This window comes from Mangifera indica, chromosome 7, assembly GCF_011075055.1.
Source record: "Mangifera indica cultivar Alphonso chromosome 7, CATAS_Mindica_2.1, whole genome shotgun sequence".
Taxonomy (NCBI): Eukaryota; Viridiplantae; Streptophyta; class Magnoliopsida; order Sapindales; family Anacardiaceae; genus Mangifera; species Mangifera indica.
The window spans coordinates 1370169-1388430 of NC_058143.1; the positions used below are offsets into that span (position 1 = coordinate 1370169).

At 33.7% G+C, this 18262-nt stretch overlaps 3 protein-coding genes and 1 long non-coding RNA gene across 4 annotated transcripts in view; 1 reads left to right on the forward strand and 3 right to left on the reverse strand.

The window, feature by feature from the left end:
• Nucleotides 1–3195: 3195 nt before the first annotated feature.
• LOC123220682 lies at nt 3196–7126 on the forward strand. Its single transcript, XR_006503125.1, has 4 exons — nt 3196–3779; nt 4340–6228; nt 6319–6389; nt 6743–7126. It is a non-coding gene; the product is annotated as an uncharacterized LOC123220682 (long non-coding RNA).
• Nucleotides 7092–18262, reverse strand: part of LOC123220609 (putative disease resistance protein At3g14460) — a 142180-nt gene continuing 131009 nt past the window's right edge. Inside the window, exons 6-20 of the mRNA XM_044643037.1 lie at nt 11321–11493; nt 11111–11178; nt 10714–11005; nt 10549–10622; nt 10398–10470; nt 9634–9721; nt 9456–9529; nt 9239–9308; nt 8800–8935; nt 8658–8714; nt 8390–8464; nt 8062–8301; nt 7884–7979; nt 7627–7751; nt 7092–7539 (exon numbers count right to left, since the gene is read on the reverse strand). The gene's annotated coding sequence lies outside the window, so the exon portion shown is untranslated. The remainder of the gene's footprint in view (nt 7540–7626; nt 7752–7883; nt 7980–8061; nt 8302–8389; nt 8465–8657; nt 8715–8799; nt 8936–9238; nt 9309–9455; nt 9530–9633; nt 9722–10397; nt 10471–10548; nt 10623–10713; nt 11006–11110; nt 11179–11320; nt 11494–18262) is intronic.
• On the reverse strand, nt 12398–14925 carry LOC123220838 (putative adenylate cyclase regulatory protein). The gene is made up of 3 exons (XM_044643430.1): nt 12944–14925; nt 12797–12836; nt 12398–12546 (listed from the first exon to the last, which is right to left on the reverse strand). The coding sequence occupies exon 1, from the start codon at nt 14923–14925 to the stop codon at nt 13009–13011; it is 1917 nt and encodes a 638-aa protein (XP_044499365.1). The 3' UTR covers nt 12398–12546; nt 12797–12836; nt 12944–13008.
• On the reverse strand, nt 14983–17364 carry LOC123220839 (putative disease resistance RPP13-like protein 1). Its single transcript, XM_044643431.1, has 2 exons — nt 15969–17364; nt 14983–15173 (listed from the first exon to the last, which is right to left on the reverse strand). Exons 1-2 carry the CDS (start codon nt 17362–17364, stop codon nt 14983–14985), a joined length of 1587 nt encoding a protein of 528 aa, XP_044499366.1.

Sequence of the window (18262 nt, forward strand, 5' to 3'; positions counted from 1 at the left end):
ATTTAAATCAAACTATAAACTTGATATAAATAAATTCAGTTTGAATCTATCCTTATTTAAAATATATGAGATAGACTTATCACATTATCCATATATTAATAAAAAATTGTAATAAATGAAAAATAATTTAAGTAAAATACGTTGTTTCAAAAACTTTTAATTATATAATTATTTGCGGTATGATAAGAGAAAAAAATTTATCCGCATGGCATTAAATTTGGAGAAAATATTTAAAAAATACTTTAAAAAGGATTAACACCAAAGATATATACTATTTGATTTGAATTGACTCAAATTTATCTCATAATTCAAATTAAATAAGTAAATTTTTAGTCTAAATAGTTGAGCCAGATCAAAGATCGAGTCAAAGATTATTATCATTTTCATAAATAATTAAGTTCTAACTAATTAAAATATTTAAAGTTAAAATAATTCGAATCCAATCCAAAATCAAATTGCATCTGAACTAAGATTAAACCTCAATTTTTCAAATCAAATTAAACTTAAGTTAAAAATATTATAGGTTCAAATCAATATCAAACTAACCCTTGTTTAAGCTTGATTTATATCAAATTCAATCCTAATTATTCTAATTATTGTTATTAGCACTAGTAACAGTTCGAATATGATACAGGGAGCCTTTGATAATTATCCCACTGAATATTATTTACTTTTAAATCTTAACACAGTCCAATAAAAAGCCCAAGATATACCACAACAATCCAATAATGCAAGGTTCAGGATAATAGACAATGATCTAAAGCTAAGGGAAGTGCGAGTCGGTGAACGGAAAATAAGGAAGCAATGCCGAAAAGGAGACCGGTGATAAAGAACTTACACATAGGCATGTCTATTGCCGGAAAATATCTTAAATATATTCAAAATATATTTTAACATATGCTATATATAAGTTGCATAAGTGCTTTAATATTTGATACTTCTTGCCTTAGTTTAAAGCAGAATGATCCAACCATCTGTTAGATGAGACACCACCTTATCATCTTATACATTATTTTCTGGTCTTTTCAACTACTCTCACTACTTATTCTTCTTTGTTTTCAGTTGTTTCTCTAATATGACATAATCAATGAAGTCTAAATGTTCCTTTCCAAGAATTGATTAGTGCTCTTCTTGAATGTTCTTTCTTTTGTTTGCTCCTTGTCACTAATACTAATAGAGGTGCAAACCATCTTCCAGCAATCAATTTTGACAAATTGTTTTTGTATGTAACCTTAAGCTTTTTTTTCTAGTTGACCAATTGAACTATATCATGCATCTGTATAAGAAATATCATAGCGAAATACAGATATTCCAATTTGTTTGATGTTTAGGCTTGTTGATACTCGGATGGCGTGATGGAAAAAGTGTCTTGCACCAATGGCAAATATTTGAAAGTAATTCCATGTTGGGTAAACATTACTATCATATGTTGCCAGCCAAAAGCAAACGTTAGGAATTTCCGTTTTCACCTGATTCTTTTAAGGTTTTACCAAGAGTAGGTGTTATTTTAAAGTATAGTCTTTTAGTTCATGAACTAGCTATTTCGCTTTATAGTTGATTTAATTTTTATGAGTAAGTGTAAATCCCAAGAAATCAATTGATTTATTTTTCATCAATTAGTGGGGAATTTTTCGACGTCAAATAATATTAGAAAACCTGAATAATCCAAGTATTAGCTTGGCATGTTATAAGTATGTCTTCATGTATTAGGTAAGGTATTTTGTTTGATTCTCATTGTTTCATTCTACCTACATGGTTTAATTCTTTAATGTCCCTAAAACTATGCAATATCAAACTTATGTAATAGAAAATTTCATTAATTTGTGCTATATGGGTTTATCTAGTTTTTTCCTATATCAAGAAGCATTAGACACATGAGAGAAAAGTAAAAAGGGTTTTTGCAATCTCATTCCTTAAAATTCACAGATTTTCTTCTTCTGGCTTTATTCCTCAAACAAATATTATGGTGTACTTCAAAATGTTTCTTTTGATAGGGAGACTTTTAGGGCCTATGCTTACAATTCCCGCAAGATGGGACACCAAATGCAAAACAATCAAGAGGAGGAAGGACCACTTGGTTCAACAAACACACATGGCAGCAAAGGAGTGAAGCAGATGGCAATTTCACAGCAGCAAGGACTTCCAAATTTGGGGAGGGAATGTGGCAATCTATGGGAAGGCTTGAATGTAGTGAGGATAAAAGGAGAAGGGAAGGATCCAAATAGAATTCAGAGAAGAAAATTTTTGAGAAGGAAGAAGGGGGAGAGTTCCAGCATCTCAGAAGTTGGAGGGATTAGTTTGTTTGTTTAAGTCTTTAGTGTTTCTTGAATCTATGATAATTCCAATGTAAAAAACTTTTATTGTAATTCTGGAAAATCTTTTAATACAAGCATCAGTTTACAAATATTGTTATGATGTTTGAGTACATTTATCATTCAATACAACAGTAGCTATAATGCATAAATTCCATATTTCTGGTTCCAGTATTAGCCCAGTAACATGAGTGCAGCAGCAAGGAAGAGCAGCACATAGATCAGCATCTATTTCATCCCCAAACACAGTACAATCTCCAGCAAACATCCCGATACCACTAATCCAGCAACAGTGAAAAGCAGCTTCAAGGCAGAACTCCAAATCTGTAACACCCTGCCACTGCATTTTTTGACATGGTGACATGATGAAACCCCATGTCTGTGAGGCAATGATCTTGTGGTTTGTGGCCTTAACCCTTTATAGATTTTCTCCAAGTCACTAGTTGTTTAATGTTGGTGAATTTAAATTTTCTGACTCTATGCCTAGATCATCTATAAAAGAAGGAAATAAAATATGAAGAAACTGACAGATTTGAAAGAATAAGTAAAAAAATTGATACAATAAACAGAGTTACAACTCACAATTTTATAAACAAAAAAATGGTAAGTAAGTCAAGTTTTTTAATCTCATCTAGTTTATTTAGAAAAATTCTTGCCATTTATCCTATTGAAGCCATTTTGATTTTTTCTTTGTTTCTTTCTCAAAACTATTAATTACCAAAGGACAAAATCAATATTGAGAGCATTTATATTAAAAAATTACTTAAGTTTTTAAAGCTATTCAGTTGATCTAGCAAAGACTTGAGATTATCATATCTAATAAGTTTTCTCTAACAAAATATTTCATCTTCACAAGTTCAAGAGATGAGATTTGGATTGGCTACAATCATTGGAATTTCTTAACTGCACAAAACACCAATATTTTTCAAGATCCTCAAGACTAGTAGGACGTGCCTCTTCTAAAGGAAGCCCCTACGCTTCAGTACCATGGACCAAAATAAACTCAGCTTCTTCGACATTCTCTACTACTTGAAGGCTCAGCCCCTACAACAACAGATGTCTGAGATTTTTATGAGTAGTATTGAAATTACTATTAACTGGTTGGGTAATGCTTGGAGTACCGACCAATGGTACCGATTATGTGCTCGGACTGACGTGGAACCCATGTGACTGCCGCCCTTTATTCTGCCACGTCATCGTAATTCCACATCGGGTCAATATTTCGTAAAAAAAATATTGCAAGTAACATGACTTAATATTAAAAAAAAAAGAAAGAGTAATATTTCATCACTCTCATCTTCTTCCCTCACCTGGTATTGTTTCCTCTTCCACCATTGCTGGCTGTTCAGGACCACCACTACTGTTGACTTTCAGCTACCACCTTCATCTTCCGTTTGAAAAAAGCGCTGAAACCACCTGTGTTCAGTATTCACGGACTCTCCGCTTTGGTTAATCGTCATTGTGAAGGTAAACAAATCATTCACATTCGCTCATTCAAACTATTTGTTTGTTTGGCTATAAGAAAAACGTGAGAAATCAAAAGAAAATTAAAGTTTGTGAAGTTATTTATTTGTTTTTGTGGATGTTGTTACTGTATAATTCTAGTTTTGTAAGGAGGTCTGCAACAGTTTTATTTTCTTATCTATCTGGTGTTTTGTAGGGTCTTGATCTTATGTGTATTCTGATTAAAGGTTTAATCTCTCAAAGGGAAAACGCTATAGCTTGTATTGGGCAAATGTTATATTGTAAAATGCTGTGCTAGAAGCTGTTCGATGAAATGTCTCTATGAAATTATATGTCGTTAGCTATACAAGTTTCTTTTTCTTTTTTGAGCGAAACCAAGACTAGCAAGCAATTTTGATAATCTTTTTGTGATTAAAATTATTCTATTTCTTGCTGAACTTTGGTCAATATAGTGTATCACTTTGCAGGGAAAATTACCAATAATAATAATTTGATTTGTTGGCTTTGCTGGATCATTTGTTCTTTTTGCATTAACAACAATGTTGTTTGTGATACTATGGCAGAGAAGAGAGAACTCTAGGATAATGATGGCCTATTTTCAATGCTAAATATAAAGGTTTTTTCTTACAAAGAATTTTATACAGTAACAAAGGGTTATACACACAAATATGAGCATGGTGGAGTTGCGAATGCTTTTCAAGGAGAGTTGCTATATTTTACCCTCTTTGCCAATGTGGATTTGCCTAGGGCTCACACATGTGTGTTGTGAAGAATCTCACAATTGAAGACCCTTTAATTGTGCCTTGAGTATTGAAGATCTTCTACAGCCTATTGCTTCTCGTGCTTCTGTTTTCATTTTTTTATCCTGCATTGTCTCTGAATAAAAAAAAAAAACTCCACAGCAGATAGTGGTCGCCACTGCCAGATCTCAAATTCTAGCTAGCTTATTTCAGTGTTTTCGTTTGAAATCATGGTATGTTTTTATCAAACACTTTGTCTACTTTCTATTTTATTTTTATTTCACCATGAATTTTTTATGATACGATAAACCCTAACTTTCTCCCATTGGAATCTACTATTCCTATCAAAAAATCAAATTACATAGAAGTAATAGAACTAGCTAGGCACATATGGATCCACAGATCTTGCTCTGTTATTCTTCATTTCTAATCATTAAATTGACAAAATCCTGTAATAGTAACAACTCCATGATTCAATGGTTGCTGGAGTAACGCGTTTATTCTTCATTTAGAGTGAGGAAGAAAGGATGAGAGAGAAAAAAATCTGCATTCTGTAAAAATCGGGAGTGTTCCACTGCCCTTCTTTTAATAGAAAATATCTGCGGTCTTCTTGGGCCTTCATTTTCTTCCTAGGGAAATTTCATAGCAGTGGAGTGGACATAGCGTTCATATAAAAAGTTAACCATTGTAAATCCTTCTGTATTTGTGGTTTCTTTTAAATTCATTCTTTGTTTGCCGATTATTATCACTCTTGAATGCATTTAAAAGTGTACAGCAGTTATCACGAAAATCACACTTTGTTTCAGGAGACAATTTAAACACGTCCAATAATATTTGGCAATACATTATATACTTGTATTGTCTTTGTTGTGTTTTGTCCCATGCACTAAATTTTCATCAAAGAGATATAAACCGAATATGTGTAAATAATATTGAAATCCATAAATGAGTTTGTATATTGGTGGCTTTCAATCTCTAATGTTAGCAGCAATAATAACAGTTGGAGTTTTTAAAAGATTGGAAAACCTTGAAATTATTATAGGAGTTAAAATTGAAATTTTTATAGGAGTCACATATTGAAACTATTATAAGAGTTACCAATTAATATAATAGGAGTTATAAAATTTAAAATGCAAATAAATTTGTAATATCAGTTAAAAGTTTCTATATAATACATTAAAAATTCTCTAACTAGCTATTACATCTTCAACACTATAAGATTTCATGATTATCTTCTAATGGTCCTGCTCATTTAGAAGAGGGGTTGAGAGTTTTTGGATTGTATCTTAAAGCCTTTGTAATACCGTTCATACTTGCATGAAGGAAGAACTCCTTGTCGATCTTGAGGGTAACATATACTTGTCTATCTCTCTTTTTGTTTTTTGTTTCTTTTGGGTAAGTTACTTTGTCTTTAGGATGCCACATGTATGCATGTAGCTCAACAATTGAGCTTCAGAAAGAGAAAATTAAGAAAAGTTCTATCACCACAAGGTACATATGTGTGTACTGAAATAATTTTTATTTCAAGATTGATTTGATTTTCATGTCAGCATGTTAATTGTTTATAATGTTACATGCACGTCTCTGTTTATTATGTTTGCTACTGCTATGTTCATTGTTTGCTTGACTATTGCAAGGATATGAGTGCTGGTGTTTCTTTATTTACTCTGTCTAAGGCTGATGTTCTGTTAGAAAGTGGTGAAGCAATTTTGGTGAGCACATGATATGTTTCATCTGCCATTTAGGCAGCTTACTTCTTGTAGCGCGTTTTTACATCTTCTTGATGGAATTCATATTGTCAGGAGAAGAATGTTGCTTGAGAAGGGACCTTAAAGTAAAAGCTTTTAAGACTTACTATGTTATACCAAACCAGGTTAAGCCTTATTCTATTGTCCAATTTTCCTCTCCTCAATTTATACGAGGGACTTGTTGAACTTTTAATTGCATAAATTTGAACTTTGTTTGGGAACTAACTGACATTGTACTGCTTTGTTGAGTTATAATGCTCTCGAAACACATCGTGCATGCTTCATCTACTTCAAAGATATTTTTAAATTTTCTTATGGGATGATCCAATTTTATCCTATATCAAGAAGCATTAGACACATAAGAGAAAAGTAGAAAGGGTTCTTGCGATCTGATTCTTTAAAATCTGCAGATTTCTTCTTCTGCTTTTTATTCCTTAATCAAATATTATTGTGTACTTCAATTTGTTTCTTTTGATAGGGAGACTGTTAGGGCCTATACTTACAATTCCTGCAACATGGGACACCAAATGCAAAACAATCAAGAGAAGGAAGGACCACTTCGGACAACAAACACACATGGCAGCAAAGGAGTGGAGTAGCAAGGACTACCAAATTTGGTGAGGGTGCGTGGCAATCTGTGGGAAAGCTTTACTGTAATGAGGATAAAAGGAGAAGGGAAGGATCCAAATAGAATTTAGAGAAGAAAATTGTTGAGAAGGAAGAAGAGGAAAGTTTCAGCCTCTCGAAAGCTGGAGGGATTAATCTATTTGTTTGAGTTTTTTATGTTTGTTGAATCTATATTAATTCCAATGTAAGGAACTTCAAGATGGATCAATTGAACTTTCATTGTAATTTTGGAAAATCTTTTCAATACAAGTATCAGTTTACAAATATTGTTCTGATATTTGAGTACATTTATCATTCAATACAATAGTAGCTATAATACATAAATTCCAGATTTCTTGTTCCAGTATTAGTCCAGTAACAGGAATGCAGCAGCAAGGAAGAGCCAACCCAGCAGCACATCTTCAGCATCTATTTCATCCCAAACACATTAAAATCTCCAGCAAATATTCTGATGCCACTAATCCAGCAGTAGTGAAGAGCAGCTTCAAGGCAAAACTCCAGGTCTGTAGCACCCTGCAACTGCATTTTTTGACATGGTGACATGATGAAGCCCCAAGTCTGTGAAGCAATGATCTAGTGGTTTGTGGCCTTACTAACTGTTTGGTGTTAGTGAACTTAATTTTTCCAACTGTGTGCCTAGATCATCATCTGCAAAAGAAGGAAATAAAATATGAAATTGACAGAGCTAAAAGAACAAGTAAAAAAGTTGATACAACAGATAGAGTTACAACTTACAATTTTATGAACAAGAAAATAGTGGACGAATCAAATCTTTTAATCTTGTCCAATTTATTGAGAAAAATTCTTGTCATGTAGCCTGTTGAAGCTATTTTGACTTTCCTTCCGTTTTTTTCTCCAAACTATTAATTCACAAAAGACAAATATCAATATTTGAGTTGAAACTAGACAAACAACCATAAAAAATACAAATTAAGGTTGTGAAACTGTTCAGTTTATCTACTAAATACTTGAGATTATCATATCCAACAAACCTTCTTTGACAAAATATACAAGTGGAGAACACTTCTTGATCTCCACAAGTTCAAGAGGTGAGATTTTAGAGTTTTTTTTTTTTGTTTTCTTTAATCCTGTTGAAAAGACATAAGTTTTGTCATCGTCACAAAAACCTTAATATTTACAAGAATTTTTATCCAGTTGGAAATGTCTTACCATGGTTGGAACTGATATCTTGCTACTTTAGTAGATTTCCTTTGCCTACATTGTTGCCCTACTAGCTTCATATTCCTCTTATCATCACATTAAGTTTATGATGCCATAGTGACGCGATGAGTCCCAAGTTTGTGAAGAAATGATCTAGTGGTTTATTCTTCAAAACTCTATATTTTCTCCATTCTTTGTAGCCATGTTTCTGTTTGTGTGCTTAACTTTCAAACCTTGGAGGCATATCACCTACAAAACCAAGAAACATGAAACATGAAATTGACACAACTATAGAAATACATGAAACAAATGATACAAGAGTAAAATTGTGACTTACAAATTTTTGAAGCGATGTCCTATGTTTTTATCTCATCAATTTGCTTTACGAGATTTCTTGCCCTAACTTCCTTTTCTTTATTTCAATAAGTTGTTGAGTAACAAGGGACGAATATCAATATTTGTATTGCAAATACACTAACCAACTTAAAATAATGTGACTTTGAGCGCAATCCTATTATAAACTTACTTTAGGGATATGAGACTAGTTAGTTAATCTAGTAAGGACTAGAACTTATCAAATCTTGTAAATTATATAAGTAGAACACCTCTTGATCTCCAAAGTTTGTAAGATGTGATTCTAGAGATTTTTTCTCTTGCAGTTTCTGCAAAAAAAAACATGAACTTGTCATCATTTCAAAGATCTAAAAAATGTACAAGAATTTGTTATCAAAGTTGGAAATGTCTTACTACCATAAAAATTGATTGCTCACAAGTTACTACAGAAATGTCATAAGCTGAACATCTTATTTGAGTATTTCATTCAAAGTGACACATAACTCTTGTAGTTGTGTGGATTTCATCTCGAAATTCTTTTAGGATTCACCTTGAATATTAAAACATTCAAATTAAGGAGACATGTTTCCTGGGAATAAAAGTGCAATGATGGTGGGAACATGTAAGAATAAGCCTACGTCAAAGGATCGAGAAAGAATATCTCATGTGCTTTGTTAGATGAACATTGATTGGTCGTACTGCTTTAGTAGAATATATAAAGGTCCATTACTTGGTTTTCTCTCACCATTTGGTGGACTCCCAATGCAAATCTAAGAGTAAGGTACATAATATGCAAGTATATTTGTGAGGCAGAAGTGACATTTGATCTTTTTGAAAGTTTAAACATGCTTACATGAAGTTGGAGAAGGAAAACTTTAAGTCCTGCAACGACATCTGCAATGTTTAATTTAAGTGTAGGGATCCTGCAGAGTGTTGTTTGCATAGAGAAAGTAAATAATGATATCTTAAATAAGCTATAAAAACTAAACCATAGATTAATAATTATGCATTTCACAATATGTCTTTGCCCAAAACAATAACAATGAGATAACAATAAAAAAACCACATACACAAGCAGAAAAATGCAACTTGATTAGCCATTGTAACAGCTGTATTGTAATTTCAGCAAGGTTGCCAGTGGCACCTGATGAAAAATGAATCAGAAGGAACCCAGATTTGGAAAAGAAAGTAGTAAGGATCTTTAGCAGATGTTTTTATCGAAAAATTGCAGGTATTGCTTTTGATTACCTTGGAACCGCAAGAGTTGAGAGAATCTATGAGAAGACAAAATAGAGAAGTGTTTGAACAGAGGAACCACTTTCAATTTGTAAGTACTCTGTCATCAAAATGCCAAACTCAACTTCTGATATCAAAATGCCAAAGCAGTACAACCAGTAAAAATAAAGTTGACGAAGTTTAAATTCGAGATAGAGGAAGTATTCTCAAAACAACAAAATGTAAAAATAAAAATCATAGAATGGTTTAGATGTTAAAAGTTTTAACAAACCTGAAACTGAACAAAATCAAGTTTTAAATCAATTATTCAATTTGAGAATGAAGTTTGGTCAACACTTGCCTCCACACGTTCTTGCCATGAATTATAGAAGTATAGAATTATAACTTACACAAATTAAGCAATAATATCATCTAATCTCTTATTCAATGATCCTCTTAGGAGTTGAAAAATGAAACAACAACATGAAGAATTTAGTTGTATGAAGAATTCCAGAAACTAGAATTTGTCCAAGTTCAAAATTGTATTTTATTTAGAAATGTCTTACCACTATAGGAACTGATCACATGTTGCTGCATAAATGACATGATAATAACTTAGATTATAAGGTGAAAATTTACTGATTGCTCAACTTCAGTAGGATATATAGAAGTCCGTTACTTGGTTTTGCTCTCATCAATTGGTGGACTACATATATAAATCAATCGAAACAGAAATGATTTGGGATCATCATTTTTTACAAGTTTATATGTATAAAAACAGTGTTGAATATGCTTACATGAAGTTAGAGAAGGAAAATTTTAAGCCTTTCCAATGATTCTTGCAACGCTGAATCCACGCATATAGGGGTCCTGCATTGTGTTGTTTATATTAAGTAAACAATAATTCCTTAAATAAGCTATGAAAATCCCTTATATAAGATGACAAACCTAAATTGCACGAAATAAGCTTTAGATCAATTAGACGGAAAATATTTCAACTTCTGCCTCTAAATGTTCCTCCCCTGAATTCAAAACTCGCAAAAAAACAAATCATAAGATTATGTAATTAGTTGTTCAGGAATTGAAAAATGAAACAAGAAATGAAGAATTTACTTTATTTAGAATCCCGAATATTGGAATATTCCTAATGAAGAATTTACTCCCTTGAAGTTGTGTCGATTTCATCTTAAAATCCTTTCAATATTCACCTTGAATATTAAAACATTCAAATTAAGGAGACATGCTTTCCTAAAATAAAAGTGTAATGATGGTGGGAACATGTAAGAATAAGACTATGTAAAAGGATCAAGAAAGAATATCTCATGTGCTTTGTTATATGAGCATTGACTGGTTGTACTGCTTTAGCAGGATATGTAGAGGTCCAGTACTTCGTTTTTCTCACCATCTGGTGGACTCCATATGCAAATGCAAGAGTAGGGTACATAATATGCAATTAGATGTGTGAAGCAGAAATAACTCTTGATCTTGTTGAAAGTTTAAATATGCTTACATGAAGTTGGAGGAGGAAAACTTTAAGCCCTACAACGATCTCTACAATGTCAATTTAAGTGTGGGATCCTGCATAGTGTTGTTTGCAAAAAGAGAAAGTAAATAATGATTCCTTAAATAAGCTATAAAGTGTAAACCATAGATTAATAATGATGCATTTCACAATGTGTCTTTGCCATAAACAAAAACAATGAGATAACAATAAAAATACCATACACACAAGCAGGAAAAATGCTGCTTCATTAACGGTTGCAACAGCTAGAAGATACAATCTCAGTATTGGAATTTCAGCAAGCAGACACGCAGTAAGTTTAGATCTGGAAAACTTAGACATGCCAGGATTAGGTTCTAACAGTTGCTTGTCTAAGTTGGAGACAGTGGCACCTGAAGAAAAATGAATCAGAAGGAAAACAGTAGACCCAGATTTGGAAAAGAAAGTAGCAAGGATCTTTAGCTTATGTTTTTATAAAAAAATTGCAGAGATTGCTTAATTTTGATTACCTTGGAACCACAAAAGTTGAGACAATCTATGAGATGACAATGTAGAGAAGCTTTGAAACAGAGGAACCACTTTCAATTTATAAGATCAAAATGCCATCCTCTACTTCTGAAACTAGAGAAATATTTTTTACTTGCTTCTTGCTGGAAAAAAATGATGAAATACTGAATTAAATTATACATATTAAAATTTAAATTCAACCAGAAATGAGATTGACATGAAACATATAAGTACCGTAGTAAACTTCAATCTGAAAATATTGCTGATCGCTCAGAGTTTTGTTGTAGTCAAGCATCTGACATAAGTAAAAAAAAAGTTAGCGAAGTTTAAACTTGAGGCAGGGGAATTATTTTCTACACAATAAAAAGTAGAAATAAAAATTGTAGAATGGTTCAGATGTTAGAAGTTTTGACAAGCCTAAAACCAAACGAGATCAATTTATAAATCTATTATTTGATTTGAGAATGAAAATAGCTCAACACTAGCTTCTACACATTTTTGCCCTAAATTGTTGCCTTGAATTGTAGAAGCATAAAAATAAAAGCCAAAATTATCAAATTTGCATCAAATCTCTTAACTCATACAAATTAAGCAATAATATCATCTAATCTTGTATTCAATGACCCTCTCAAAAATTGAAAGAATAATTGTCTGTATGAGAGGAAATAGAAATTCAAAAAGAATTTATTACATACTTGCATAAGGTGAAAATTTACTGGTTGCTCTGTCTCAGCAAGATATATAGAAGTCCATTACTTGGTTTTGCTCTCATCAATTGGCAGACTTCATATATAAATCCAAGAGTGAGGTAGAAAATGTGTAATTTTACAATGTTAGATATATAAACACAATGTTTAATATGCTTACATGAAGTTAGAGAATGAAAATTTTAAGCCTTTCCGATGATTTCTACAACATTGAATCTAAGCATAGCAGTCCTGCATTGTGTAGTTTACATTGAGTAAGTAAACAATGATTCCTTAAATAAGCTATAAAAATCTGTTGTTGAAAGATCCTCTCAGGAAACAAGAACATGAAGAATTTACTTTATTTAGAATTCCAAAAACTGGAATTTTCCTAAGCTGAAAGTTTCTTGAGTTACCAAATAAATTTATGAAATTAGAAATGTTGGATTAGAATTAGAGATACAAGGTATTATGTTAAGTTGATTAAAATTAAATGAATTACCTGGACAAACTATAATTGAGAGATTCTTATTGACCATCACCTGTCAAAGTTCAAATGAGATTAATAACTTCAAAATTAATAGAAAAGATATTGGATTAAATAAACATCTGGCCAATAGTAGAGGTGTCATCAAGATATTTTACAAACCTTTGATGGAATTAGATGTATCTGTGCCATTAGGAAAATACCAGAAAGAATCTCCTATCATCAACTTAGTACTCCTTTGAATTGTAGATGAATTTGCCATCTATTACAACTTCAGGAATTTGAGCAATCTTTGAGGAATATTTTCCCCTAATATTTTTCCATCGTTTTATAAGCAGTGGACAATCTGTAATACGTACAGACTGAAGTGAGGATGGCAGGGTTTGCAGGGATTTGAGTTTTGGGCATTTCTCAACTGATAAATCTTTGAAGTTGCCAAGATCGGGAATGGATCTGAGGTTTGGGCAATCCACAATCCACAATCGTTCTTGAGAGGTGTGGCTGCTCAGACTTGGAATTAATTTGATTCTTGGGCAATTGGAAATTGTGAAAAATGTAAGAGAGGTGAGGTTGCCCAGACTTGGAATTAATTTGATCCTTGGGCAATTGGAAATTGTGAAATCTATAAGAGAGGTGAGGTTGCTCAGATCTTGGATTGATTCAAGCTGTGGGAGATCATGGATCCTCAACCGTTGAAGAGGGGTGAGGCCGCTGAAACTTGGAAATGATTCAAGCTGTGGGAGATCATGGATCAGCAACTCTTCAAGAGAGGTGAGGCCGCTGAGACTTGGAATTGATTTGAGCTTTTGGCATTCCTCAATGTACAACTCCGTAAGAGAGGTGAGGCCGCTGAGATCTGGAATTAGTTCAAGCTGTGGAAGGCTTTTGATGCACAACCCTTCTAGAGAGGTGAGGTTGGTGAGGTCTGAGATGGATTTAAGCTGTGGGAGGGATGATATTTCTAACTCTTTTAGAGAGTTGAGGTTGTTCAGGTCTGAGATGGATTCAAGCAGTGGGAGTGAAATGATATCCAACCTTTCAAGAGCGGTGAGGTTGGTCAGGTCTGAGATGGATTTAAGCTGTGGGAGTTCTTCAATTTGCAACTTTTTTGGAGAGGTGAGCATTCTCATTCCCATTCCCATTCCCTTGTCATCTTCACATTCATTAATTAAGAGTTGTCTAAGGCTGGTGGGAACACCTTCTCTCACCGACAATTTTGGACAATCTGTTATTCCAATGTACTCAAGGCAAGGAAGATGCTGTAGACCTAAAGGTAAGGATTCAAGATTTTTACAATAAATTAAACTTACTTGTCTAAGACACGGGCTATTATCAAAGGACTCAGCAATTGACTTTAGCTCTGTACAATAATAAATACAGACGGATGTAAGTGCCTTAGGGAGGTACTCATTTCTACTAGATGATAATGTTTCCAGCGCATTGCAACCACCAACATCTAGTTGGTTGAGTGTCTCAGGCAATGGACCATCTAATGATATGCACTTGAGAGATTTACACCTAAAAATCCATAAGTGTTCAAGAAGAGAAACACTTAAATCCTCCAAAAATTCTAGCTCTTCACAACTGTAAATTTGCAGCGATTTTATAGAAAAAGGTAGCATGCCCCTTCCAATAGATCTTAGATTCTGGCACTTAATAATCTGAAGAGAATTTATATTGGAAAGAAAATTTGTGTTTTCCAAATTTCGCCATGATTCCATAATCTCTTCATCATGAACAATCTCCAAAAGATCTACTCTTTGAGAACCTTTCTTTAATTTATCTTTAACCTCCAGAATATTTGCAAGATGTTTAGAATCCAACAACTTAAAATCATTCGAACCATCATTACAGACTGTTCCTTCACAATCATCAATTTCTAATTTGCAATGTACTGGATAATTTGAGAATGAGACTGCCAACTTTGGACAATAGTTAATGACAAATCTTTCTAATGAAGAAAGACGATCAGGTATTTTTCCAATAAGTTGGGGACATTTTTTAATAGAAAGCACATGCAACTTAGGGAAAATTTCATTTCCTCTCCAACAATCCCAATGCTCCCATTCTTTCAAATCCTCAAAATGAAGAAATTCTAATGACTTGAAAGGTGTTCGAAAATCTATTCTTTTTAGCCTTGCCATCTTTTTAATGGTTAGGTCTTCAAGTGAGCTCAACATTTTAAGTGGAGGCAAAGACGTTCACCTCATACATTTTTCTAATTTAAGAACGACTAACTTAGAGAGCCATGACCAATCTCCTAACCAAGATGGAAAACTTTCACCACCATAGCCTTGGATTGTGAGTTCTTTCAAATTGCTAGGAGGCATTAGCTTGTCAAGTATATTCGTTTCTACATCAACTTTCAGTGAGTTTTCTTCATATTCCCATTCTAATAACAACACCTTTAGATTGTTATTATTGCTTAGTATCTGCCCCTGTATTTGATTTTGATCTGTCACATTTTGTAATTTTGAAACGTGAAGCTTTCCTTGAAGAAAACTAAGGCTCTTCAAATCTTCCAAATTAGAACCCGTGTCCTTGCCCACAACAAAATTTCACAAAATTTGAAGGTTTTTCAACTTTTTCATTCCAAGTGGCATCTCTTTCAATGAATTTTCACCACTTATATCAAGATGACATAGATTGGTCAAATATCTCATGTTGGAAGGTAACTTCATGAGATCAAAACAATTTTGCAATAGCAAAGTTTGCAAGTTAAATAATCGGCATGTTGATTCAGGCAAACTTCTTATCTTAGTATTAGAAAAGTTGAGATATCTTAGATGCATCATATGTCCAACTGAATTAGGTAAATAGATGATGTTGTATCCTTCAAAAGATAGTACTCTCAACATTTCTAACTTTGGCATCAAATCAAAAATAATTGTAGCACTAATATAACCTCCAAATTTATGTCCCACCTTCAAAAATGTTCTTAGACTTTTTGCTTTTTCCAAGGCTTTAAATTTATTTTTTCCAAGAAAAAAATCAAGATCATAACTGAAATGACGAATGTTTTCAAAATTTTTTGGTAGTTCAACAATATTTTCCTCATATCTAAAATTGATTCCTTTAAAAACTGATTGAGCAAGATCATGAATAAGATCATGCATAACATATTTAGAACTATTACTACTCAATTGTTGGAACAACGACCTCGAACATAATTTATGAAAACACTCACCTGCCTCATCTAGTTGCTTATATGATGGTTGAACAATACCTTTCGCAATCCATAAAAGTGCAAGTTCCTTCTCTTCAAATTCGTAATCCTGAGGAAAAATTGCGCAATAGCCAAAACATCTTTTAAGATTTGAAGGAAGATAATGATAGCTTAGCTTTAGTGCTGGGAGAATGTGATCACTTTCATCAAATGCACTCCATATTTTGCTTTCTAATATTTCTTCCCAAGTTTTGCTTGGCTTAGAGTGTAGAAGACAACCGAGGGTCTTTGCTGCCAGTGGTAGGCCTTTGCACCTTTTAACAACTCTTTCATAAATTGAAATGGAAATTTGGTCAGCATTAGCAGCTGCACCCGTCCCAAACGCATGCTCCTGAAACAAGGATTTACAAGCTTCGTCGGATAAAAGCTTCAATTGATAAGTGTGAGAGCATCTTATTGTTTGTGCAACATCTGTATGGCGTGTTGTCACGATCATCGTGCTTCCAAAAGCACCAGCTGCAAAGGGAGACTTAAGCTTTTCCCATTCGATGTACTCCACCTTCCATATATCGTCTAATACTATCAACAATTTTTTTCCACTGACTGCCTCTTTCAGCTGAACTTGGACATCATTTAAATTATCTGGAACGCAGGACGAGAATTGCTGAAGAAGCTTCTTTGAGATTGTGAGAACGTCAATGGTGGTTGAAACACACACCCACGCTTTTTTGTCAAACTTGATATCTTCCAACTCCTTGTGATTGTACACTTCTCGAGCAATTGTTGTTTTGCCGATCCCTCCCACGCCGACAACTGCTATTAGTTGAAAGTTGGCGCCACTTTTCACCATTTTCAGTAATTCGACTTCATCTTCGTTTCTGCCATAAACTTGTCCGAGTGGGACGCTTGAAGTTTCCTCTGGTTTTTGCAGTGCAGCGACATTAGTTGGTGGCAATCCAGGAAGGTTCTTGAATTCCCGTTCTGCTGATCTTTGTTGGAGAAGTTTTTCCAACTGGCTATTGATTTTTTTGATCTTGGACCCCATCTGGACAGCGAACAAAGGACTAGAGAAAGAAGCAGGGAGACAGATAAATCGTCTGCTGGAGCTAGCCTGGTGTTCTGCCTTGCGTTTGTGTCGCAAAGCTTCGTAGGCAAACTCATCCAGTAAGTCCTCCGCATCATAAGCCCAATGTTGAAGATTGTCAAGCCACTCTTTGACTCGTTTATCCATCAGCTGCCTGTCTTCTGCATTGCGAAGAAGGTCTTCAACCATCTGCAACTTGTTCTCCAGCTCTTTGATCTCTGAATCTACCCCTCCAACAAGTTGCCGGGCAAAGTCCCGCACTTCATTGGACCCCAATATCTTAAACAACCCCTTAACGAGTTCGGAGACGACAGGCTCAAGAACGACTTCCATGTTTCGATTGTTGGAAATAAGGAAAGATTTAAGATTGTAACAAGAAGAGAAGAATGTGAGAAAGAAAGAGAAAGTTGTTAATTTTGTTTATAAGGAGAGTGCTCAAAATAAAAGAATGTTTGAGTCACAAGTCATTCTTAGATAAATACCTTACTTATTCTTGAGATAAAGAAGGAAAGGAATCTTTCATGATCATCAACTTTGGGTTGTTTGATTGTGATGCCAACTCTACTTTTACTTGCCTCCTCCTGTCGTCTACCGGCCATGCCTTGTATAAAATAAAAATGAATAGAGAATCATTCTTTGTGTCTTTCCTCAGCCATTTTGGTTTCTTCATCCTTAATCATTCTTCATAATTCACTCTGTATATATTATAAATGGAAAGGACAGTCTTCTTATATACCACTCTCCTGCTTTTAAGTTGTACAAAGCAAAGGAGATTCGCTGCTCGCTCTCTGTTTATAAGATTTCACTGAGAATTTTCCCTTTCTCAGTTAGGCCATTTCTGGCTGTGCTATATAGGCTTGTTTCCAATTTTAACAAAAGGGTTAACTTATTAGAGGTTAATGAATGTTTGCAATCAAGGCTTGTTACTACCCAAAGCTTCAGCAACATTGAAATGGTGGTGGCTCAATAACAAACAGGCAGTGCTTTAACATGTTTATTATCAAACCTTTTTCTGCCTAATTAGCCTGAGGTTTTATTGGTTAAAAGAAGTATATAAGATTAGTGAAAGAAAGCCATAAGCCAATCACACACACAAGAACACCTAATTTACGCAGTTCGGAAAATTTGTGTCTACATCCACGGGAGATGAGTCAAATGACAAAAACAGAAATAATAATACAAAGTCTAATACACTCGCATTAAACCTCAACACAAACGCAAAACTGTTGTA

What these genes read in the sequence shown, in the direction of transcription:
- LOC123220838 (XM_044643430.1), bottom strand. Translation starts at nt 14,925, where the DNA reads ATGGCAAGGCTAAAAAGAATAGATTTTCGAACACCTTTCAAGTCATTA.
- LOC123220839 (XM_044643431.1), bottom strand. Translation starts at nt 17,364, where the DNA reads ATGGAAGTCGTTCTTGAGCCTGTCGTCTCCGAACTCGTTAAGGGGTTG. An exon ending in TAAGCAACTAGATGAGGCAG is followed by an intron (nt 15,174 to 15,968) that starts GTGAGTGTTTTC and finishes TGTTGTTATTAG; the next exon opens with AATGGGAATATGAAGAAAAC.